This window comes from Felis catus, chromosome F1 (assembly GCF_018350175.1).
Source record: "Felis catus isolate Fca126 chromosome F1, F.catus_Fca126_mat1.0, whole genome shotgun sequence".
NCBI lineage: Eukaryota > Metazoa > Chordata > Mammalia > Carnivora > Felidae > Felis > Felis catus.
In genome coordinates this window covers 5,335,943-5,363,340 of record NC_058384.1, presented here as the reverse complement: position 1 = coordinate 5,363,340, position 27,398 = coordinate 5,335,943, and the positions used below count along the sequence as shown (strand labels likewise).

At 36.4% G+C, this 27,398-nt stretch overlaps 1 protein-coding gene across 5 annotated transcripts in view; it reads left to right on the top strand.

Annotated features, from left to right (window-relative positions):
* CATSPERE (catsper channel auxiliary subunit epsilon) overlaps positions 1–27,398 on the top strand; it is a 195,511-nt gene that overhangs the window by 94,855 nt on the left and 73,258 nt on the right. For 4 of the 5 annotated variants that reach the window (XM_045049408.1, XM_045049411.1, XM_045049410.1 and 1 more), the window contains 2 exons: positions 8,837–8,894; positions 12,481–12,587. In XM_045049408.1, the coding sequence (XP_044905343.1) occupies positions 8,837–8,894; positions 12,481–12,587 (165 nt within the window). The remainder of the gene's footprint in view (positions 1–8,836; positions 8,895–12,480; positions 12,588–27,398) is intronic. The other variant, XM_045049409.1, reaches the window with a different exon arrangement.

Genomic DNA, 27,398 nt, shown 5'->3' with positions numbered 1-27,398 from the left:
GAGAACTCCCATTAGATTCAACAAAAACCAACCATCAACAAGGCATATAATAGTCAAATTCACAAAATGCACAGACAAGGAAATAATTTTGAAAGCAGCAAGGGAAAAAAGTCCTTAACCTACAAGGGAAGACAGATCAGGTTCGCAGTATACCTACCCTCAGAAACTTTACAGTCCATAAAGGAATGACAGGATATATTCAACATGCTGAATCAGAAAGATATGCAGACAAGACTTCTTTATCCAGCAAGGCTGTCATTCAAAATAGAAGAAATAAAGAGTTTTCAGACAAACAAAAACTAAAGGAGTCATGACCACTAAACCAGCCCTGCAAGAATGTCTAAGGGGAACTCTCTGAGGGGAGAAAAGATGAAACAAAACAAAAAAGACCAAAATCAACAAAGACTACAAAGGACCAGAGAACACCACCAGAAACTCCAACTTTACACAATTGCCAACACAATGGCAATAAGTTCATATCTTTCAGTACTCATTCTAAATATCAATAGACTAAGTGCTCCAATCAAGACATATGGTATCAGAATGGATAAGAAAATGACATCCATGTGTATGCTTTTATAAGAGACTATTTTAGACCTTAAGTCACCTTCAGACTGACAGTGAGGGGATGGAGAACCATCTAACATGCTAATGGTCACGAAAAGAAAGCTGGAGTAGCCATATGTATATCAGACAATCTAGATTTTAAAATAAATATTGTAACAAGAGACAAAGAAGGGCATTCTATCATAATTAAGGGGTCTGTCCACCAAGAAGATCTAACAATTGTAAACATTTATGCCCCAATATGAAAGCACCCAAATATATAAATCAATTAACCACAAACATACAGAAACTCATTGATAATAATACCATCATAGTAGGGGACTTCAACACGCCTCGTAGAGCAATGAACAATCATGTAAGGAGAAAATCAACAAGGAAGCCATGGGTTTGAATGACACACTGGACCGGATGGACTTAACAGATATAGTCAGAACATTACATCCTAAAGCAGCAGAATATACATTCTTCTCAAGTGCACACTGAACATCCTCCAGAATAGATCACATACTGGGTCACAAATCAGCCCTCAACAAGTTCAAAAAGATCGAGATCATACCATGCATATTTTCAGACCACAATACTATGAAATTCAAAATCAACCACAAGAAAAAATTTGGAAAGACCACAAATACTTGGAAATTAAAGAACATCCTACTAAAGAATGAGTAGGTTAATCAAGAAATTAAAGAGGAAAGTAAAAAGTACATGGAAGCCAATGAAAATAATACGACAGCCCAAAACCTCTGGGATGCAGCAAAGGCAGTCATAAAAAGGAAGTATATAGCGATACAAGCCTTCCTTAAGAAAGAAGAGAGGTCTCAGATACACAACCTAACCTTACACCTAACGAAGCTGGAAAAAGAACAGCAAATAAAACCCCAAACCAGCAGAAGACAGGAAATAATAACAAATAGAGCAGAAATCAGTGCTATCGAAATCAAAAAAACAGAACAGATCAATGAAGCCAGGAACTGGTTCTTTGAAAGAATTAACAAAATTGATAAATCCCTAGACAGTTTGATCAAAACAAAAAAAAAGGAAAGGACCCAAGTAAGTAAAATAAAAAATGAAAGAGGAGAGATAACAACCAACACTGCAGAAATACAAACAATAGTAAGAGAATACTATGAGCAATTATATGCCAATAAATTTGGCAATCTGGAAGAAATGGACAAATTCCTAGAAACATATAAACTACCAAAACTGAAATAGGAAGAAATAGAGAATTCAAACAGACCAATAACTAGCAAAGAAATTGAATTAGTAATCAAAAACCTCCCCAAAAACAAGAGACCAGGACTGGATGGCTTTCCAGGGGAATTTTACCAAACATTTAAAGAGTTAACTCCTACTCTTGTGAAGTAATTCCAAAAAATAGAAATGGAAGGAAAACTTCCAAACTCATTCTATGAGGCCTTGATCCCAAAACCAGACAACAACACCACTAAAATGGAGAACTATAGACCAGTTTCCTGATGAACATGGATGCAAAAATTCTCAACAAGATACTAGCCAACTGGATCCAACAATGCATTAAAAGAATTATTCACCATGATCAACTGGGATTTATACCTGGGATGCAGGGCTGGTTCAATATCTGCAAAACAATCAATGTGATACATCACATTAATAAAAGAAAGGACAAGAACCACATGATCCTCTCAATAGATGCAGAGAAAGCATTTGACAAAATACAGCATCCTTTCTTGACAAAAACCCTCAAGAAAGTAGGGATAGAGGATCATACCTCAAGATCATGAAAGCCATATATGAAGGACCCACCACTAATATCATCCTCAATGGGGAAAAACTGAGGGCTATCCCCTTAAGGTCAGGAACACGATAGGGATGTCCACTCTCACCACTGTTATTCAACATAGTATTGGAAGTCCTAGCCTCAGCAATCAAACAACTCAAAGAAATTAAAGGCATCCAAATCAGCAAGAAAGAAGTCAAACTTTCACTCTTTGCAGATGACATGATACTCTATATGGAAAACCGAAAATATTTCACCAAAAAACTGCTAGAACTGATTGATGAATTCAGCAAAGTCACAGGATATGAAACCAATGCGAGAAATCGGTTACATTTTTATACACCAATAATGAAACAGCAGAAAGGGGAATCAAGGAATCTATCCCATTTACAGTTGCACCAAAAACCATAAAATACCTAGGAATAAACCTAACCAAAGAGGTGAAAAACCTATACACTGAAAACTATAGGAACTTATGAAAGAATCTGAAGAAGACACACACAAAAAAAAGGAAAAATATTTCATGCTCATGGACTGGAAGAACAAATATTGTTAAAATGTTGATACTACCCAAAGCAATCTACATAGTCAATACAATCCCTATCAAAATAATAGAACACACAATCCTAAAATTTAAATGGAACCACAAAAGACTCCGAATAGCCAATGCAATCCTGAAAAAGAAAACCAAAGCTGGAGGCATCAGAATTCCAAACTTCAAGATGTACTACAAAGCTGTAATCATCAAGACAGTATGGTACTGGATCAATGGAACAAAATAGAAAACCCAGAAGTGGACCTACAAACATCTGGCCAACTAATCTTTGACAAAGCAGGAAAGAATACCCAATGGAATAAAGACGGTTTCTTCAGCAAATGCTGTTGGGAAAACTGGACAGCAATATGCAGAAGAATGAACCTGGTCCACTTTCTTACACCATACACAATAATAAACTCAAAATGGATGAAAGACGTAAACCTAAGACTGAAAGCCATCAAAAATCCTAGAGGAGAAAGCAGGCAAAAACCTCTTTGACTATGGCTGTAGCAACTTCTTACTCAACACATCTCCAGATGTTTCCAGAGGCAAGGGAAACAAAAGCAAAAATGAGCTATTGGGACCTCAAATAAAAAGCTTCTGCATGACAAAGGAAACAATCAGCAAAACTAAAAGGCAGCCAAAGGAATGGGAGAAGTTTGCAAATGATATACCAGATAAAGGGCTATTATCCCAAATCTATAAAGAACTTATCAAACTCAAAACCCAAAAAACAAATAATCCAGTGAAGAAATGGGCAAAAGACATGAATAGACACTTCTCCAAAGAAGACATCCAGATGGCTAACAGACACATGAGAAAATGCTCAACATTACTCATCATCAGAGAAATACAAATCAAAACCACAATGAGATACCACCTCACACCTGTCAGAATGGCTAACATTAACAACTCAGGCAACAACAGATGTTGGTGTGGGTGTGGAGAAAGAGGAACCCTTTTGCGTTGCTGGTGGGAATGCAAATTAGTGCAGCCACTCTGGAAAACAGTATGGAGGTTCTTCAAAAAATTAAAAATAGAACTACCTTACAACCCAGCAATTGCACTACTATGTATTTATACAAAGAATACAGGTGTGTTGTTTTAAAGGGGCACATACACCCCAATGTTTATAGCACTGCTATTGACAATGGCCAACGTATGAGAAGATCCCAAATGTCCATTGACAAATGAATGGATAAAGAAGATGTGGTTTAGGGGCATCTGGGTGGCTCAGTCAGTTGAGCGTCTGACTTCGGCTCAGGTCATGATCTCACAGCTCGTGAGTTCAAGTACCGCGTTGGGCTCTGTGCTGATGGCTCAGAGCCTGGAGCCTGCTTCGGATTCTGTGTCTCCCTCTCTCTCTGCCCCTCTGCAGCTCTCTCTCTTTCAAAAATAATAAAATATTTGAATATAATAGTAATACACACACACAATGGAGTAATACTTGGCAATCAAAAAGAATGAAATCTTGCCATTTGCAACTCTGTGGATGGAACTAGAGTATATTATCCTAAGCAAAATTAGTCAGTCAGAGAAAGACAAATATATGACTTCACTCACATGTGGAATTTAAGATACAAAGCAGATGAGCATAAGGGAAGGGAAGCAAAAATAATATAAAAACTGGGAGGGGGACAAAACATAAACTCTTAAATACAGATAACAAACAGAGGGTTATGGGAGGGGTTGTGGGAGGGGGGATGGGCTAAATGGGTCAGGGGCACTAAGGAATCTACTCCTGAAATCATTATTGCACTAGATGCTAACTAACTTGGATGTAAATTAAAAAAAAAAAAAAAACTCTTAAAAAAATATTTTGTTGTTATTTAGAATTCAGTGCTGTTTTCTGAAGTTGAGATAGTTGATCAAGATTTTCTAATTATACATAACTAAATACATATCTAATACTTTATACATTATAATGTATAATGTAATCTAATACTTTATACATTATAATGTATTTAATTATAAAAATTAAATAAATTAATATGAATTTATATTTATAAATAAAAATATAAAAGTGAATAAATATAATTAAATATATATTTAAATGCTTTAATAAACATGTATGTAGAATTTATATGAATTGCCATCTTAGGTGTTTTTCTCAGCGTCTTTTACCTTCAGAGGTGAAATTTCTTAGGAACTTCTATGTATTAAGAAAAAATATCCAAAACTTAGAAATAAGGCAGAAAGATGACTGCATGTTCTTTCAGTGTCATATTAGGGCACTATCTAACAGCGCACTCCAGGATCCCTTAAATATTTAAAGGAAAGTACTTTTTTAAAAAATTATGTAGGAGCGCCTGGGTGGCGCAGTCGGTTAAGCATCCGACTTCAGCCAGGTCATGATCTCGCGGTCCGCGAGTTCGAGCCCCGCGTCAGGCTCTGGGCTGATGGCTCAGAGCCTGGAGCCTGTTTCCGATTCTGTGTCTCCCTCTCTCTCTGCCCCTCCCCCGTTCATGCTCTGTCTCTCTCTGTCCCAAAAATAAAAATAAACGTTGAAAAAAAATTATGTAAAATATACATAAACATTTATCATTTTAGTAACTATTTTAAGTGTACAGTTTAGTGGCATTAAGTACACTCCTATGGTTGTGCTTCCGTCTCTAAGAATTTGACAACTCTAAATACCTTATATAAGTGGAATCATATAGCATTTGGTTTTTTTGTGACTGATTACTTCACTTAGCATGATATAGTCGAGGTTCATCCATGTTGTAGCATGTGTCAGAATTTTTCTTCTTTTTAAGGCTAAATAATATTCCGTTGTATGCACAGCAAAGGAAACAACAAAACTAAAAGGCAATCTACTGAATGGAAGAAGATATTTGCAAATGACATATCTAATAAAGGGTTAGTATCAAAATATATTAAAAAAAAAACTTAGGCAACTCAACACAAATAAAAAACAAATAATCCAACTAAAAAAAATGGGTAGAAGACATAAACAGACATTTCTCCAAAGAAGACAGACAGATTGCCCTCAGACCCATGAAAAGATGCTCAAGATCACTCATCATCAGGGAAATGAAAATCAAAAGCACCATGAGATATCACCTCACATCAGTCAGAATGGCCAAAATAAAAAACAAAAGAAACAACAAGTTTTTGTTACTGTGGAGAAAAAGAAACACTTGTACGCTATTGGCAGGAATGCAGACTGGTGCAGCCACTGTGGAAGACAATATGGAGGTTCCTCAAAAAATTAAAAATAGAAATACCCTATGATCCAGCAATCTCACTACTGGGTATTTGCCCAGAGAATACAAAAACAGTAATCCAAAGGAATTTATGCATCCCCATGTTTACTAATGGGATGTATACATCTCATATCTTCCTTATGCATTCATCAGTTGATGGACGTTTATGTTGTTTCCATAATTTGGCTATTGTAAATAATGATGCAGTAAACATAGGAATATATATATATATATATATATATATATATATATATATTATGTACATATGACTATTATATGTGAATATTGCTCAGCCATAAAAAGAATGAAATCTTGCCATTTGCAGTGACAATGGATGTCCCACTTGTTTAATTTTGATTTTGTTTTTGTGCTATATCATATCACAAAAAAGTCAATGCCAAGACCCACATCAAGAAAATTGTTTCCTATGTTTTCTTCTAGGAGTTTTATAATTTCAGATCTTACATTTAATATTTTAATCAATTCTGAGTTAATTTTTGTGAGTAGTGTAAGATCGGGATCTAGTGTCATTCTTTTACTAATGAATATCCAATTTTCCCCAGCACCATTTACTGAAGAGACTGTCTTTTCTCCACTGAGTGTTCTCAGCTCCTTTGTCAAGTACTACTTGATTGCATATGCTTGGGTTTATTTCTGGACTTTCAATTCTGTTCCAGTGATCTGTCTGTTTTTTGTGCCACTGCCATACTGTTTTGATTACTATAGCTTTGTAACATATTTTGAAATCAGGAAGTGTAATGCCTCCTGCTTTATTCTTCTTTCTCAGGATTAACTTGGCTATTCAGAATCTTTTTTTGTTCCATATAAATTTTAGCATTCTTCTTTCTACCTCTACAGAAAAATGTCATTGTACTCTTGATAAGGATTACACTGAATCTATAGATGGCTTTTGGTAATATAGACATTTTAACCATATTAATTCTTCTAATCCATGAACACAGAAATACCTTTTCATTTATTTGTGTCTTCTTCAGTTTCTCTCATCAATGTTTTGTAATTTCAGAGTACTAATCCTTCACCTCCTTGGTTAATTTTATTCCTAAGCATTTCATTGTTTTGATACTATTGTAAATGAGATGATTTTCTTTATTTCTTTTAAGGCAATTTATTATTGGCATATAGAAATACTACTGATTTTGTATTTTAATTTTGTATCCTGCAACTTTAATAACTTGATTAGATCTAATAAGGTTTGTTTGTTTGTTTGTTTGTTTGGTGGTATTTTAGGATTTTCTATATACATCATATCATCAGCTAACAGACACAATTTTACATTTTCCTTTCCAATTCTGATGTCTTTTTTTTTCTTGCCTGATTTCTCTGGTTAGGACTTCCAGTACTGTGTTGAATAAGAGTGGTGAGGATAGAAACCCTTGTCTTGTTCCTGATATTAGAGGAAAGGCTGAGTATGATGTTAGCTGTGCTGTGGTCTTGTCATATATTGCCTTCATTATGTATCTTCTATATGTAATTTGTAAAAGAGTTTTATCATAAATGGGTGTTTTATCATAAATGTTTTTTCTGTGTCTGCTGAGATAATCATATGATTTTTGTCTTTCATTCTATTAATGTGATGTAACTCATTTATTGATTTGCATATGTTGAACCATCCTTGTTTTCCAGGGTTAAATCCCACTTGATCATTACGTATGATCTTTTTAATATGCTATTGAATTTGCTAGTATGTTATTGAGAATTTTTTGCATCTATATTCATCAGGGATATTGGGCTATAATTTTTTCTTCTGGTAGTGTCCTTTTCTGGCTTTGTAAAATGAGTTTGGGACCATTCCCTTCTCTTTGATTTTTTGGAAGACTTTAAGAAGGACAGGTATTACGTCTTCTTAAAGTTTATCAGTAAAGCCTTTATTTTTAATAACAGTCACCTTTCAGGTTTGACCAGTAAACCCTGGGGTGGTGGATGACAGAGTACTCCAGACTCCTGAATCAGAGAAAGGAGAGGGCAAGGGGGCCAAGCACTCTAGTGGCAATGGCCCCAAGCAAAGCTCTTCTCCAAGCAAAGTTTTTATTGAGAATCTTATTAGTACATTTCAAGAGGTACAGGGGAAAGGAATGTGTAGTTTCAAAAGCAGGAACAAAGCATACTAAAAAATTATCAGGGGAACAGTACAATCAGGGCAGTGACGTGCAGACAGGCAAAGGGAACATGACGGGGGCAGTATATATGTCATAGGAAGGGAGTTGTTTTAATACTTTAGATTAAGCATTTACAGAGTGGAGAAACATGTTGATCCACAGGCAAGGTCAGGCTGCCTTCAGCCTTGAAGTTTCAAAGGAGACCCAGTTTTGCTGGTCTCTTTGCTGCTTCTCAACCAGCCATTTCCCAGACTGCAAACACTCCTTACTTACATCTTAGCCAGGCAAGCTCTATCAACTTCCAAGGTCATCCTAATGGATGTGAGGTTATATCTCACCATGGTTTTGATTTGCATTTCCCTAATGATTAATGATGTCGAGTATCTTTTCACATGCCTATTGGCTATTTGTATAATTTTCTCTGGATAAATGCTATTCAAGTCCTTTGCCTGTTTTTTAACTGTTTTTGTTGTTGTTGAGTTTTAGACATTCACTATATATTCTGTATATTAATCCCTTGTATGTGATATGCAAGTACTTTCTTCCATTCTATGTGTTGCCATTTTACTCTTTTGATACTCTTTTGATAGTGTCTTTTGATGCAAAAAGTCTTAAATTTCAAAGACTTCCAATTTGTCTGTTTTTCCTTTAGTTGCCTGTGCCTTTGGAGTCATACCCAAGAAATCAATGCCAAATCCAATGTCATGAAGGTTTCTGTCTGTTTTCTTCTAAGAATTTTATAGTTTCAGCTTTTATGTTTAAAGAATGCACTATTGATATGCATAACAACTTGAATGATGCTGAGTTAAAAAGCCGATTTCAAGTGTTGTATATTGTATGATTCCATTTATAGAATATTGTTTTAATGTTTATTTATTTATTTTGGGAGAGAGAGATCACAATCAAGGAAAAGGGGCAGAGAGAGAGAGATAATCCCAATCAGGCTCCATGCTGTCAGCAAAGAGCCCAATGTGGGGCTCAATCCCACAAACCATGAGATGGTGACCTGAGCTGAAATCAAGAATTGGATGCTTAACCAACTGAGCACTTTCAACAGTAGCCAAATTATGGAAAGAGCCTAAATGCCCATCAACTGATGAGTGGATAAAGAAATTGTGGTTTATATATACAATGGAATACTACTTGGCAATGAGAAGGAATGAAATATGGCCTTTTGTAGCAATGTGGATGGAACTGGAGAGTGTTATGCTAAGTGAAATAAGTCATATAGAGAAAGACAGATACCATATGTTTTCACTCTTATGTGGATCCTGAGAAACTTAACAGAAGACCATGGGGGAGGGGAAGGGGAAAAAAAAAAGTAAGAGAGGGAGGGAGCCAAACCATAAGAGACTGTTAAAAACTGAGAATAAACTGAGGGTTGATGGGGGGTGGGAGGGAGGGAAAAGTGGGGTGAGGAGGACACCTGTTGGGATGAACACTGGGTGTTGTATGGAAAACAGTTTGACAATAAATTTCATATTAAAAAATAAATAAATAAAGACAATGTTGTTCCAGAATCAAAAAAAAAAAAAGAAGAAGAAGAAGATTTTAGAGGTGACAAAACTGTAATCATTGAAAACAGATAAGTGATTGCCAAAAGTCAGAGTTAGCAGGCAGTTATTACTCTTAAGAGTTAACATGATGGGGTTTCTTCTTTGTAATGGAACAGTTCTACCATCTATATTTTATAACAGTTCTATATTGTGGTGACGGTTACATAAATCTAGACATGTGATAAAATTTCACAGAACTATATAAAAAAAAGAGCACCTGTAAAACAGAATGGAGAAATCTTAATAAGATTCATACCTGAGTGAATAGTGCTGCCTCCTCAATTTCCTGGGTTTTGACAATGCACTAAGATTATATAAAGCTATTGTCATTGGGGAAAGCTAACTCCTTGTGAGTCAAACTATTTCAAAATAAAAGTTATATTTATATTTTAAAATTTCTTTAACATTTGCCCATTGTACTAAAAGTAAAATCCAAACTATTTTCCAAACCTACGATGCTTAGCATGATGTGGCCTCTGCCTATCTTTTATCTAACCTTTTCCTGCACTATTTTCTCTCTTACTACTTTCTAGCCATTATCTCTCTTTCAATTCCTCAACCATAATAATTCCTCTCCCACCTCAGAGCCTCTGTGACTCCTGTTCATTCCGTCTGGAGCACTCCACTCACAGCTACATTGCAAAAGAACTATATTCTCTTCTAGCTTGTGAGATTTTTTTCTACTTTATTCATTCAACAAACACTTACAAACACAGGTTTAGGAGGCAGAAATCTCAAGGCATCATCAGTGCAGTTTTAGACACATTGGTTTGAAGTGTTTGCAAGACAAGCAAAATCATTGTTAAAAAATCTAGTCAGGTACATTGATACTGAACTAGATACAAAATTTGGGATCTGGGCCATAGAATTTGAGCATTTTTATGGAAACTGAATGATACTTGAAGCCATGCGATTGAATAAGATTCCCTAGGAAGAGAATGTACTATGAGAAGGGTACTGGGAGGAAGAGAATCTGGGACCAAGATCAGGGGATCTCCAACAGCAAGGAGCGAACGGTAACATGGAAGCCGAGTAAGAGAGTGTTTCCAAGGGGAGACTAGTCAATAGTCCAATGTGTCAAATGCTGCTGAAAACTCAGATGAGATAAACAGAAAGTATGTTAAGTTTCAAAACGTGTAAAACCATATACTGATGTTATAACTAGAAAAATACTTTTAAAAACAATAATGCGAAGTTTGACATCACCATAGTGAAGTTTGTTCTGTCATAGATTCCTAATAGTAAAGTGAACTGGCATGGTCCTTTTAGAAATCGTTTCAAGAATATGCATCAAGAATGTTTAAAGGATTCATAGCTTGTGATCCAGTAATCCCATTTCCCAGAATCTCATCAAAAGAAATAGTCCTAACTGAAAAAACTGTACATCTGATGATATCCATGGCAATAATATTTATAATAGTGAAAGAATAAAGTTACCTAAATGTCCAATAGGGAAGTGTTAAATCAATGCTGATAATCACTTAGTTGAATATCATGCTATCATTAAAAATGATGTTTATATAGATTTCCAGTTAAATAACATGGATACATAATAGTAGCCTTCATTTGGTAAATTCTAAGAAATATAATAAATGTGTTTTTATATATTTATAATTTCTATATGTTAATTTTTGCCATATTTATAAAACTATCTTTAATGACCACGAATTATATCCTCTTAATGAAAAAACCTGTTTTTAAGCTTGTTTGCAGGATTGTCTTAATTTTTCTTAGCCTATCCTTTTTTCTATTATTTTTTGTATATGTCACTTATTATATTTTATTCCTATCTTATTCTTTGCTACATTTATTCCCTTCCTTTCCTTTGCAGTTATATTAAAGACAGTTGTATTGTATTTAAAATTCTGAATAGTGAATATAATTTTCTGGAATGAAACTTAAAATATCCATTATTATTTACCACACAAACCTATATTTCTCTATCAAAACCAGTGAATGTGTATGCTTTGGAGGCCCTAAGGACCTGACCACGTTCACTCTCAAAATTAGGTTAAATCCTATTAGATAATCCCATATGAATACACCCTGATGCTCATCATAGCAATCTCAAAGGCTCCTTTGTTGGTGGCTGACATTTCTAGGAAATTAACTGGAGCATTACTGGAGGATTAGGGCAGAAGGAAGCCATGGAATTTTGGACTGACTGTCATTATCTGATATTTTATTCTAGGCATTCCCCATAATGAAACCATTGCCTCTATTCCAAAAATACCTATTAGGAAAAATTCCAGGAAGTTCAACTTCTCTTTCAATCTCATTAGAAAAAGAAGCAGCAAGTCAGATCTATTGTTATACTAAGAGAAGTTTTGTTAAAGCCTCCAGATGTCATTTGAAACCTACCTTGAAAGAGGGTGTTGTTTTGAAGTCAGATTCGTATAGAAATAATTCTAACAGATTAGTTTAGAAACTCCATTATGTATGTCATTAAAGTTAAGACATAATGTATTTAAAGGTTCCCATAATCTCAGTTCATTCAGGAATCTGATTATGTATATTATTTTCAACATGTTGGAAAGGGTATTGTAACTTCTTTTTAATTCATAAAGTTCAATGGGAGAAGAAGCATTATGATAGAAAAAACCTGATCTTGAAAATGTGGTAAATCTATAAATATAAATAGTGTCTTAGCTAAAATAACAAATTCAGTACATCATGATATAATTTCAGAATAATTTTGTCTATGAAAAGTAAAAAGAGGAATTTTTTTGTTGTTTTACAGAATTCCATAATACTTAGCAAGCAGTTGGCCACTTTGGGACAGAAGCCTACCATATTTACAAGTCTGCAGAGAAAGGTTTATTTTCCAGAGAGTAAAATGAAGAATGGGTATTTAATTTTAAAACTTTGAAATTAAAGCATTAATTTTAATTTAATTTGTTTTAAAACTTCATACATAAATTTTGTTTTAAATTTTGTAAAGTAACTACCAGAAATTTAAAGTAAACGAAATTCTAAATACCTAGTGAAATTTCATGGAATAATCTTATGTGTAATTGCCAAGTAGCTTCTTTCATCATACACACAAAAAATTGCGGTAATCAGAACTGGTTACCAACTTAGAAAATGCCAGTCACACTTCTTGATTATAGTTTTATAATTTCATATTAATAGCTAAACTTTAGTCCAAGCTTAGCCTTGGATGTTGGCAAATCCTGTCAATATCTCAAAACGTTTCCTGGCAATTCAGAAAAGCGAACCACAGTGGTTTAACTGATGCCAAAATCATTACCATCATCAGTACAAATACACACAACGAATTCTACCTGAGGGATAAAATCTGTTACAGTTAAAGTTATTTAGTAGGTGACCATGGGGTTTAGACAGCCTTTCTTAGTCTATTACCACTAGGCACAGGGCAAGGTGCTTATAACTAAAACATACAATTCCTGCCCTCAATGACCTTACGTTGGTTGGGGAGACAAGGAAGCAAATAGACATTATGATAGAGGTGAACCCAGGAGAAATGGAACAGAGGGTGCACAAACGAAGGTTTGAATAAAAGGGAATCAAGGAGGACTTTCCTAAAGAGGTGAAATCTGTATTATTGAAAAGAAATAAAAGTTAGTCAATTGGGGGAACATTCCAGAGAGGCAACACATACAAGGGCCTTTGAGCAGAGACCCGAGAAAGCAGAAAGCAATGCATTTCAGACGATGCAAAGAAGTTGAGTTCGTGAGTAAAGGGTGACATTCAGAGAAGCTATTTTTTAAACATCATAATAATCTGGGGCTAAAATTCCTGCTGATTTTGTAAAACTTTGAGAGTTAGGAGAAACCGTCATTATAAAACCTACCAAGGGCTTGTCTGATATAGCCGGCAGGTAGGAAGTTATAGGTACCGTTTGTTTCTTTCCTACTGTGAACAGCTCTATGGAGCTTCATCTATCACATGATTCACCCTTTTAAAGTGTGCAGTTCAATGGTTTTTAGTATATCTACGGAGTTGTGCAACTATCACCACTGCTTAATTCTAGGACACCTTTATCAACTCAAAAAGAAACCCTATTCCCTCCTCCTCCCAGTCCTTGGTACTATTAACCTATTTTCTGTCTCTATGATTTGCCTATTTTGGCTATTTCATGTCAAGAATCCTGCAATACAGTCTTTTGCGACTGGCTTCTTTCAGTTAGCATAACGTTCTCAGGGTTCATCCATGTTGTCGCATGTATCAGTATTCCATTCCTAAAAAGGAACAAAATTTGCCAAATATTATTCCATTCTATGGATATATCAACTTTTTAAAACATTCATTCTTCAGTTGATGGAGATTTGGGTTTTTTTTTTTTCCACTTTAGAGCTATTATGAATAATGCTGCTGTGAACATTTACTTACAAGTCTTTGTGTAGACCTAATGTTTTTATTTCTCCTGAGTGTGTGCCTAGGATCGAAATTGTGAGTCATATGGTATCTAATTTCAGAGAAATTACTTTGTATGATTTCAGTTTTCTTATATGTATTGAGGATTGTTTTATGGCCTAACGTACAGTTTGTCCTGGGGAATTTTCTATGTCCATTTGTGAAGAATGTATGGTCCACTATTGTTGGGTGGACTGTTCTGTAGACGTCTGTTAGGTCTGTTGATATATAGGGTTGTTTAGGTGTTCAATTTCTTTGTTGGTAGTCTGCTAGTTGTTGTATCCATTATTTAAGGTGGTATATCAAAGTCTCCGACTATTTCCCCCTTCATTCTGTCAGTTTTTACTTCATGTGTTTTGGGTCTCTGTTGTCAGATGACAACATATATGTTTATAATTATTATACTTTCCTGATAGAAGACAGACTCTTGACATTATAAAATGTTCCTCTTTACTTTTGTAGCTTGCTCAAAGTTACTTAAAGTTGCTTTTGTTTGCTCAAAGTTATTTTCTCTAATATTAGTATAGCCAGTCCAGCTTTCTATGCCTGCCTTTGCATAATATATTTTTTCTACCATTTACTTTGAACAAATTTGTATTTTGGAAACTTAAATGCATCTCCTATGGACAACATATAGTTGGAACTTATTTTGTTATCAGTCTGATAATCCCTGCCATTTCATTGGACTGTTTAGTCTGCTCACATTTAATGTTATTACTGATAGAACTGGATTTATGTCTGCCATTTTATTTTTACTTCCTATATTTCTCATGTCTTTTTTGTTCCTCTGTTTTGCCTTTATTGTTTTCTTTTGCATTAAGTGAATATTTTCTACTATAATAATTTAATTACATTAATTTTTTCGCTGCATTTTTGAAATATTTTCTTAGTTTATTCTCTGGGGTTGGCCATATACATATAGCACACTGGAAAAATGAGAACACTTACATTGCACAACAAATTTGAAGGATAATTTTACATTATCACACAATGTTAAAGATGCACATGCCAATAGTTTGCCATTTCAATAACAATGTATATTCTACAGAAATTCATGCATAAGTACCAGGAGATGTGTGTATTTGTAGCAGAATTGTTATAAATAAATTTTACAAATACAACATCGAATGAAAAAAGCAAGTCACAGAATAAAAACACAATGATTCCATCTAGATAAGGTGCAAAGCTTGAAAAATCAAAGAATATATTGCTTAATAATACATATATGTGGTAAACTGGTTTTATAAAAGATGAGAATTGACTTTTGTGTATTAACCTTATATCCTGCAACTTGCTATCATTGCTTATTAGTTCTAAGATTTTTTTGTTTGTTCTTCGGAATTTACTTACTTAGACAATCATGTTCTCTACAAATAAAGAACATTTTATTACTTCCTTCTCAGTCCTGTACGCCTTTTATTTCATTGTCTTATCTTACTATGGTAGCTAGTTCTTCCAGTGTGATATTGAATAGGAGTGGTAAGAGGAGACATTGTTGCCTTGTTCTTAGGAGGAACGGATCTAGTTTCTCACCATTAAGTGTTTTGGATGGTTTTTTGTAGATGCTCCTTTATCAAGATGAGGAAGTCCCCCTCCATTGCTTGCTTAGCTGAGAGTGTTTGTCATGAATGGGTGTGAGATTTTTGTCAAATGCCCTTTTTGCATCTACTGATGTGATTATACACTTTTTCTTTTTTAACCTGTTGATGTGATGGATTATATTAATTGATTTTTAATACTGAACCAGCCTTGCATAACTGTAATAAATCCCATCTGGTCATGGATCTGAAACTTTTCCAGTAATGTCAAAGGATCTATAACTTTTCCTGTAGTATCTTTGTCTAGTTTAAGTATTAGGGTTCTTCTATTCTTCTGTTTTGAATTGACTGATTCCCATTGCAATCTTTTTCTTCTGTTTGATTTAGGTTTATATTGCTTTTTTCCCTCTAGTTTTCTAAGGTGGAAGCTTAGAGTATTGATTTTAGGTCTTTCTTCTTTTCTAAACATGCATTGAATGCCATACATTTCCCTCTAAGCCTTGCTTTCACTGAAGCCCCCAAAGTTTGGTAAGTTGTATTTTTTTCATTTGTTCAAAACACTTTTTCACTTGCATTTCGTTCAAAATATTTTTAAATTTCAGTTCAGATTTCTTCCTTAACTGATGTGTTATTTAGAAGTGTTTAATCTCCAAATCTTTGGGGATTTTTTCCAGTTATCTTTCTGTTATTGAATTCTAGCTTAATTATGTAGTATTTTAAGTACACACTTTGTATAATTTCTATTTTTTAAAATTTCTCAGGTGTGTTTTGTGACCCAAGATATGGGGTGTCATGGTCAATGATCCCTGAGAACTGGAGAAGAATGTATATTCTGCTGTTGCTGGATGAGATATTCTTTATTTGTCAATTAGATACACTTGATAAATGGTGCTGTTCAATTCAGTTATGTCCTTACTAATTTTCTGCCTGCTGGATCTGTCAATTACTGAAAGGAGGTTGTTGTTGTTGTTGTTAATGTTTATTTATTTTTGAGAGCGAAAGAGAGACAGAACACGAGCAAGGGAACGGCAGAGAGAGGGAGACACAGAATCCGAAGCAGGCTCCAGGCTCTGGGCTGTCAGCACAGAGCTCGAGGCAAGGCTCAAACCCACAAACTGAAAGATAATGACCTGAGCTGAAGTCAGTCGCTTAACCGACTGAGCTACTAGGCGGCCCCTGAAAGAGGAGTTCTGAATCTCCAACCATACTAGTGGATTTTTCTACTTCTTGCGGTTCAGTATTGTTCAATAAGGCATACATGTGGCAAAACTAATTTTTTTTTCCGTGACAGAATGTCAGATTTCTTCAAGGATGTTTACCACATTCCTTGCTCTGTTCTGTATATTATGCTAGACATTATAAGAAACACAGCAAATAGTATGATGCCATTCTTGTCCTTAGGAGATTATAGTAAAGGGAAAGCATTTATTCATATCTGTATAATTTTTTAATATGAAATTTATTGTCAAATTGGTTTCTGTACAACACCCAGTGCTCATCCCAAAAGGTGCCCTCCTCAATACCCATCACCCACCCCCTCCCTCCCACCCCCCATCAACCCTCAGTTTGTTCTCAATTTTTAAGAGTCTCTTATGCTTTGGCTCTCTCCCTCTCTAACCTCTTTTTTTTTTTCTTCCCCTCCCCCATGGTCTTCTGTTAAGTGTCTCAGGATCCACATAAGAGTGAAAACATATCATATCTGTCTTTTTCTGTATGACTTATTTCACTTAACATAACACTCTCCAGTTCCATCCACGTTGCTACAAAAGGCCATATTTCATTCTTTCTCATTGCCACATAGTATTCCATTGTGTATATAAACCATAATTTCTTTATCCATTCATCAGTTGATGGACATTTAGGCTCTTTCCATAATTTGGCTATTGTTGAGAGTGCTCCTATAAACATTGGGGTACAAGTGCCCCTATGCATCAGCACTCCTGTATCCCTTGGGTAAATCCCTAGCAGTGCTATTGCTGGGTCATAGGGTAGATCTATTTTTAATTTTTTGAGGAACCTCCACACTTTTCCAGAGTGGCTGCACCAGCTTGCATTCCCACCAACAGTGCAAGAGGGTTCCCGTTTCTCCACATCCTCGCCAGCATCTATAGTCTCCTGATTTGTTCATTTTAGCCACTCTGACTGGTGTGAGGTGGTATCTGAGTGTGGTTTTGATTTGTATTTCCCTGATGAGGAGCGACGTGGAGCATCTTTTCATGTGCCTGTTGACCATCTGGATGTCTTCTTTAGAGAAGTGTCTATTCATGTTTTCTGCCCATTTTTTCACTGGATTATTTGTTTTTCAGGTGTGGAGTTTGGTGAGCTCTTTATAGATTTTGGATACTAGCCCTTTGTCCGATATGTCATTTGCAAATATCTTTTCCCATTCCGTTGGTTGCCTTTTAGTTTTGTTGATTGTTTCCTTTGCTGTGCAGAAGATTTTTATCTTCATGAGGTCCTAGTAGTTAATTTTTGCTTTTAATTCCCTTGCCTTTGGGATGTGTCAAGTAAGAAATTGCTGTGGCTGAGGTCAGAGAGGTTTTTTCCTGCTTTCTTCTCTAGGGTTTTGATGGTTTCCTGTCTCACATTCAGGTCCTTTATCCATTTTGAGTTTATTTTTGTGAATGGTGTAAGAAAGTGGTCTAGTTTCATCCTTCTGCATGTTGCCGTCCAGTTCTCCCAGCACCATTTGTTAACGAGAGTGTCTTTTTTCCATTGGATATTCTTTCCTGCTTTGTCAAAGATTAGTTGGCCATACTTTTTTGGGTCTAGTTCTGGGGTTTCTATTCTATTCCCTTGGTCTATGTGTCTGTTTTTGTGCCAATACCATGCTGTCCTGATGATTACAGCTTTGTAGTAGAGGCTAAAGTCTGGGATTGTGATTCCTCCTGCTTTGGTCTTCTTCAAAATTACTTTGGCTATTCGGGGCCTTTTGTGGTTCCATACAAATTTTAGGATTGCTTGTTCTAGCTTTGAGAAGAATGCTGGTGCAGTTTTGATTGGGATTGCATTGAATGTGTAGATAGCTTTGGGTAGTATTGACATTTTAACAATGTTTATTCTTCCAATCCATGAGCATGGAATGTTTTCCCATTTCTGTGTATCTTCTTCAATTTCCTTCATAAGCTTTCTATAGTTTTCAGCATACAGATCTTTTACATCTTTGGTTAGGTTTATTCCTAGGTATTTTATGCTTCTTGGTGCAATTGTGAATGGGATCAGTTTCTTTATTTGTCTTTCTGTTGCTTCATTGTTAGTGTATAAGAATGCAACTGATTTCTGTACATGGATTTTGTATCCTGCGACTTTGCTGAATTCATCTATCAGTTCTAGCAGACTTCTGGTGGAGTCTATCGGATTTTCCATGTATAATATCATGTCATCTGCAAAAAGCGAAAGCTTAACTTCATCTTTGCCAATTTTGATGCCTTTGATTTCCTTTTGTTGTCTGATTGCTGATGTTAGCACTTCCAACACTATGTTAAACAACAGCAGTGAGAGTGGACATTCCTGTCGTGTTCCTGATCTCAGGGGGAAAGCTCTCAGTTTTTCCCCATTGAGAATGATATTAGCTGTGGGCTTTTCATAAATGGCTTTTATGATGTTGAAGTATGTTTCTTGTATCCCGACTTTCTTGAGGGTTTTTATTAAGAAAGGATGCTGAATTTTGTCAAATGCTTTTTCTGCATCGATTTTACAGGATCATATGCTTCTTTTCTTTTATTAATGTGATATATATCACATTGATTTGCAAATGTTGAACCAACCCTGCAACCCAGGAATGAATCCCACTTGATCATGGTGAATAATTCTTTCTATATGCTGTTGAATTCGATTTGCTAGTATCTTATTGAGAATTTCTGCATCCATATTCATCAGGGATATTGGCCTGTAGTTCTCTTTTTTTGCTGGATCTCTGTCTGATTTGAGAATCAAAGTAATGCTGGCTTCATAGAATGAGTCTGGAAGTTTTCCTTCCCTTTCTATTTTTTGGAACAGCTTGAGAAGGATAGGTATTATCTCTGCTTTAAATGTTGGGTAGAATTCCCCTGGGAAGCCATACGGTCCTGAACTCTTATTTGTTGGGAGGTTTTTGATAACTGATTCCATTTCTTCACTGGTTATGGGTCTGTTCAAGCTTTCTATTTCTTCCTGTTTGAGTTTTGGAAGCGTGTGAGTGTTTAGGAATTTGTCCATTTCTTCCAGGTTGTCCAGTTTGTTGGCATATAATTTTTCATAGTATTCCCTGATAATTGCTTGTATTTTGAGGGATTGGTTGTAATAATTCCATTTTCATTCCTGATTTTATCTATTTGGGTCATCTCCATTTTCTTTTTGAGACCCTAGCTAGAGGTTTATCAATTTTGTTTACTTTTTAAAAAAACCAACTCTTGGTTTCATTGATCTGCTTTACAGTTTTTTTAGTTTCTATATTGTTTATTTCTGCTCTGATCGTTATTATTTCTCTTCTTCTTCTGGGTTTGGGGTATATTTGATATTCTGCTTCTAGTTCCTTTAGGTGTGCTGTTAGATTTTGTATTTGGGATTTTTCTTGTTTCTTGAGATAGGCTTGGATTGCAATGTATTTTCCTCTCAGGACTGCCTTTGCTGCATCCCAAAGTGTTTGGATTGTTGTCTTTTCATTTACATTTGTTTCCATGTATTTTTCAATTTCTTCTTTAATTGCCTTGTTGACACATTCATTCTTTAGTAGGGTGTTCTCTAACCTCCATGCTTTTGGAGGTTTTCCAGACTTTTTCCTGTGGTTGATTTCAAGCTTCATAGCATCGTGGTCTGAAATATGCATGGTATGATCAATACTTGTATACTTATGAAGGGCTGTTTTGTGACCCAGTATGTGATCTATCTTGGAGAATGTTCCATGTGCACTCGAGAAGAAAGTATATTCTGTTGCTTTGGGATGCAGAGTTCTAAATATACCTGTCAAGTCCATCTGATCCAATGTATCATTCAGGGCCCTTGTTTCTTTATTGATCCTGTGTCTAGATGATCTATCCATTGTTGTAAGTGGAGTATTAAAGTCCCCTGCAATTACCACATTCTTATCAATAAGGTTGCTTATGTTTGTGATTAATTGTTTTATATATTTGGGGGCTCCCGTATTCAGCGCATAGACATTTATAATTGTTAGCTCTTTCTGATGGATAGGCCTTGGAATTATCATATACTTCCCTTCTTCATCTCTTGTTACAGCCTTTAATTTAAAGTCTAGTTTGTCTGATCTAAGTCTGGCTACTCCAGCTTTCTTTTGAGTTCCAGTAGCATGATAGATAGTTCTCCATCCCCTCACTTTCAATCTGAAGGTGTCCTCAGGTCTCAAATGAGTCTCTTGTAGACAGCAAATAGATGGGTCTTGTTTTTTTTTATCCATTCTGATACCCTACGTCTTTTAGTTGGAGCATTTAGTCCATTTACATTCAGTGTTATTATAGAAAGATATGGGTTTAGAGTCATTGTGATGTCTGTAGGTTTCATGCTTGTAGTGATGTCTCTGGTACTTTGTTGTCCTTGCAACATTTCATTCACAGGATCCCCTTAGGATCTCTTGTAGGGCTGGTTTAGTGGTGATGAATTCCTTCAGTTTGGGATTCAGTTTGTTTGGGAAGACCTTTACCTGTCCTTCTATTCTGAATGACAGACTTGCTGGATAAAGGATTCTCAGCTGCATGTTTTTTCTATTCATCACATTGAAGATTTCCTGCCATTCCTTTCTGGCCTGCCAAGTTTCAGTAGATAGGTCTGTCAATAGTCTTATCAGTCTCCCTTCATATGTTAGAGCATGTTTATCCCTAGCTGCTTTCAGAATTTTCTCTTTATCCTTGTATTTTGCCAGTTTCACTATGATATGTCGTGCAGAAGGTCGATTCAAGTTATGTCTGAAGGGAGTTCTCTGTGCCTCTTGGATTTCAGTGCCTTTTTCCTTCCCCAGATCAGGGAAGTTCTCAGCTATGATTTCTTCAAGTATACCTTCAGCACCTTTCTCTCTTTCTTCCTCCTCTGGAATACCAATTATGCATACATTATTATGTTTTATCGCATCACTTAGTTCTCTAATTCTCCCCTCATACTCCTGGATTTTTTTCTCTCTTTTGCTCAGCTTCCTCTTTTTCCACATTTTTATCATCTAGTTCACCTATTCTCTCCTCTGCCTCTTCAATCTGAGCTGCGGTCACCTCCATTTTATTTTGCAGCTCATTTGTACCATTTTTTAGCTCCTCCTGACTGTTTCTTAGTCCCTTGATCTCTGTAGTAATAGATTCTCTGTTGTCCTCTCTACTTTTTTCAAGCCCAACGATTAATTTTATGACTATTGTTTTAAATTCATTTTCTGTTACATTGCTTAAATTGTTTTTGATCAGTTTGTTAGCTGTCGCTACTTCCTGGAGTTTCTTTTGAGGAGAATTCTTCCATTTCATCATTTTGGACAGTCGCTGGAGTGTCATGGAACTGCAGGGCTCTTCCCCTGTGCTGTCTGGAGTAATTGCCTTGGTGGGTGAGGCTGCAGTCAGACCTGATGTCTGCCCCCAGCCCAGCGCTGGGGCCACAGTCAGACTGGTGTGTGCCTTATCTTCCCCTCTCCCAGTGGCAGCACTCACTGTGGAGTGGTGTAGCCCCTGTCTGGGCTACTTGCACACTGCCAGGCTTGTGGTGCTGCTTCTATAGGATCTTGTGTATTAGCCACGGTGGATCCACAAGGTGCACAGGGGTGGGAGGGGCAGACTCAGCTCGCTTTTCCTTTGGTGACCCGCTTTGGGAGGGGCCCTGCGCAGGGGGTGGTGGCGGCGGCGGGGGGTGGGGGGGAGGCAGACCTGTCAGAGAGATGGATCCACAGAAGCACAGCATTGGGTGTTTGCATGGTGCAAGCCAAGTTCCCTGACGGGAACTAGTTCCCTTTGGGATTTTGGCTGGCGGATGGGTGAGGGAGATGGCGCTGGCCAGCGCCTTTGTCCCTGCGAAGCTGAGCTCTGTCTTCTGGGGCTCAACAACTCTCCCTTTCGTTGTTCTCTAGCCCTCCTGCTCTCGGAGCAGAGCTGTTGACTTATAACATTCCAGATGTTAAGTCCCACTGGCTGTCAGAACACACTCCACCCGACCCCTCCGCTTTTGCAAGATGGATTTGGGGGCTCTGTCTTGCAGGGTGGGCTGGCTGCCCCTCCACCACCCCAGCTCCCTCCCGCCAGTCCATGTAGTGTGGGCACCTCCTCTCCACCCTTCCTGCCCTCTTCCATGGACCTCTTGTCTACGCTTGCTCCAGAGAGTCCGCTCTGCTAGTCTTCCGGCAGTTTTCTGGGTTATTTAGGGAGATGTGGGTGGAATCTAAGTGGTCAGCCAGACGTGGTGAGCCCAGCGGCCTCCTACACTGCCATCTTCCCTGGAAAACCTCTGAGAGTCTATGTATTCAAAACTAATTTTTACAAAGCACAGGAATGTGAACACAAGCGCAAACACAAAATCAGGCGAGTGTTTATGTGTAGGAGTGGAGGAAGGAGAGACATGGAGCATTTCTAAGGTATGGGTAGCGTTCTGATTCTTGATCTAGGTGATTAATACACAGATGTTAATCTCAGTATTATTCTTTAAATGTGTGTGTGTATCATATACTCTTTTTGTATATATGATACATTCATAATAAAATTATTAAATGTGTGGTTTTTAAAATTTTTTTAATGTTTATTTATTTTCGAGAGACAGAATGAGACAGAAGATGAGTGGGGGAGGGACAGAGAGAGAGAGAGGGAGACACAGAATCCGAAGCAGGCTCCAGGCTCTGAGCTGACAGCACAGAGTCTGACACGGGGCTCAAACCCATGAACTGTGAGATCATGACCTGAGCCGAAGTCAGATGCTCAACTGACTGAGCCACCCAGGTGTCCCCTAAATATGTGGCATTTTTAAAGAAACACAAAGAAAATATGTGTATATATAATATTAGAGGTTCATTTTTTTTTTTACTTTACATCCAAATTAGTTAGCATGTAGTGAAACAATGATTTCAGGAGTAGATTCCTTAATGCCCCTTACCCATTTAGCCCATCCCCCCTCCTACAACCCCTCTAGTAACCCTCAGTTTGTTCTCCATATATATGAGTCTCTTCTGTTTTGTCCCCCTCCTTGTTTATATATATATATATATATATATATATATATATATATATATATATATTTTTTTTTTTTTTTTTTAATATTGCCTTGGATGCCATAAAATACCATCTACATGATGGTTTAGAATCAGGGTTTAGAAAAGGTTATCCTTATAAAAGATACATTTTGTAGTAAAACAAGAAAGCAAAATAGAAGAGATAGTTTTGAGCAGGACTTAAAAAACAGTAGAACATAAAGACAGGAGAATGGAAGAGGAACTCCCACGGGACATTAAGAGCACCAATAGTTCTGACAGGCAAACAGAAAGAACACACTTGAAATATAATATGGCAAGGGAAATTGAATAGGAAAAAATATGGAGATTCCCTGAAAATCATTTGGAATGGCTTGAATTTTTTCCTGGATATAATTAAGGGGCCATTGATGTTTCTAAGCAGAACAGCACTTAATGAAATTCAGTTTAAAGGAGATAAATTACAACATGGCAGATTAAATACAATTGTTTATCTCCACTCTCCCCCATAATCTCAGTAAGATAGTTGCAAGCCTACAAGGAGAAGCAATGGGAAGGGAGGCAAGAAAGTAGAAAGCCGAGAGAGAAGTGGCAACTGACTTAGTAGAGCATGAAATTGTATTAATTAAGAGCTCACAGAGGGAATTCTAAAGTGATGGGGACCCCCCAGTGTGCCTTCAGTTCTTTCCTCCTGCTCTGCTCCCTGAATATGGAAACCTAGCATATATCCTGGCAAGATAGAAGAGGAGTTTTCTTTGTGTTAACTGATCAGACCTACTTAAAATAACTTAAATTGGAGTCAGAAAGGAAAAAGCACGATGGAGCACATGGTGAGCAAGAAGTGTCCCTCAGAGCTGACCCACACACAACTTGTTACAACTTCTCTCTTAAATATTAGACAACCAAAGACTAACAGAGAATTATAGGTTCCAATATGAATGTCAGACACCTGAATCAATAAAAAGAACAGTAGAACTCAGAGGAAACAACACATAGAGGGAGCCAAAGAAAAGATCACAAAAAAGTATAAAATCTTCAGAGAAAGAGAAGATATTATACACATAAAAGAAATTAAGATGTTATAAAATGGGAAAGAAGTAAGAAAAGAACTTTGAAACGTGTATGATCACCATTAAAAAATCAAACATTTGAAAACAAAATGATAGACGTGGAAAATTGAAGATGTGGTTTATATATACAATGGAATACCTACTTGGCAATCAGAAGGAATGAAATCCTGCCATTTGTAACAGCATGGATGGAACTGGAGGGTATTATGCTAAGTGAAATAAGTCAGTCATAAAAAAGACAGATATCATATGTTTTCACTCATATGTGGAATTTGAGAAATTTAACAGAAGACCACGGGGGGAAGGGAAGGGGAAAAAATAGTTTCAAACAGAAAGGGAGGCAAACTATAAGAGACTCTTGAGGAAAATAAACTGAGGGTTGATAGGGGGACGGGGGGCTGGGAAATGGGTGATGGGCATTGAGGAGGGCACTTGTTGGGATGAGCACTGGGTGTTGTATGTAAGCAATGAATCATGGCAATCTACCCCCCAAACCAAGAGCACACTGTATGTACTGTAAGTTAGCTAACTTGACAATAAATTATATAGAAAGAAAGAAAGAAAGAAAGAAAGAAAGAAAGAAAGAAAGAAAGAAAGAAAGAAAGAAATGCAGTAAAAAAAATAAGGAAAAAGAAAATTGAAATGCTCAGTATGTCTTAGCTAGGCCTTGAGTGCTGGCTCCTTTCTAGGCCTTGTAGATAGGAAGTTATCCATTCAAACAAAATAGTCACCGGTGCTTAGTTATAATGGGGCTATACATATATGAAATTATTATTATATATAGAATAATATATTTATATTTATATATATATACATATGTGTGTGTGTATATATATATGACAATGTAACAAAATGGTACTGATGATTTTTTATGTTTATTTATTTATTTTGAGAGAGAGAGAGAGAGAGAAAGTGGGGAAGGGGCAAAGAGAGAGGGAGAGAGAGAGAATCCCAGGCAGGCTGTGCACTGTTAGTGCAGAGCCTGAGGTGGGGCTTGAACTCACAAACCATGAGATCATGACCTGAGCTGAAATCAAGAGTCAGATGCTTAACCAATGAGCCACCCAGGCACCCCATGATGATTTTAGAAATCGTACTTGAAACTGATGTTACCAAGTCAGTAGTGTGGCTTGCCAAAAACAGTAATTGCATTGAGTGTCATGGCAGCATGGTGATTTGGTGATAACCCTACAAATGCCCCAACATGGGCTGCCTTGACCTGCCAGGACCACAGTCCGAGTGGGCAGAATGCCATCACCCAGGTATGTATTCACTGAGGAAATAGAAAACTCAAGAGATGTTCACTGAACATCTACAACCCGACATCTCCTCGATTGTCCTGCTAAGAAACTCTCCTTGGAATTTTTCACGACTTCTGAGATTCATGGTAGAATGCCTGTTTTCACAAATTCCTCTGTATGTCCACTCAAAAGATAGACCCAGCCCTGTTGAATAATAGAATACCAAGAAAAAAAGGGGGAGATCCTAAAATCTCAAAGAAAGGCAACCCATTTAAATAATAGCAAGAATCAGCGTATCATCTGGCTTTTCATTAGTAAACTTTAATACAAAAAGAAGGGAGAAGATGCCCTCAGAGCTCTGAAGTCTCTGCCTAATTTATCCAGTAGGTGTGTAAAATATTTTCAGATATTCGGGGGTCTCAAAATTTTATGATCATATATTTTCTATTCACATATACATGAATGTACGTTCATATTTCACATTCATATATATTTTTTATGTTCAATTTTATACTTTCACAGAGAGGTACTGAAGGATGTGCTTTAGCCAAACCAGAAAGATCAAAGCTCTGGACTGAGAACATGGTGCCTTCAGCCCAGAGAGTTATGAAATGAACAAGTACTAGATGACCTGTCTTTACCACATGGAAAATATCAGGGAGCACCATTTCACCTCCTGGCACACTTAGGAAACAACAGATTTTCAAAATCAAATAATTATTAACTCTAGGAGAAGGATTATGAATATATATGTGTATATGTGAAGATGTAATTATAGTACGATAACTGGCTCATTAGTAAACAATATTTACATAGTAAAACAATGTAAACCCTGTAAGTTTAGCTAAACACTGTGATGTTGGAGAAGAGACGTATGGGTAGTTAAATTTTATGAGCAATACATCTTCATCCGTCATATAAGAAGCCAATAGATAATGTGTAAAAATTATATATTAAGACAGAAGCATAAGAATATTTGAGAATTTGGAGACACACTGCAAATGAGAGAGCTGTAAGAGTCCAGATTGTTTTCCTTTGGGAACAAGAGTGAAGAATGTGGAGAAATGGGGCAGGGGTAGCCTTTTAGTGCTATTTAATTTGTTTCACCCAGATTTATGTTGATAAAAATAAATTTTTTTTAAAGATGATAAATGTCAGTAGTGTACAAAATGGATGAGAAGAGAGGCCATTACATTTTTATACATTCTATGTTTATAATTTCTACACTTAATTCTAATATTTTATATACACAATTTTTTATATTTAATTTTTATATTTTTAGTTTTCATATTCTT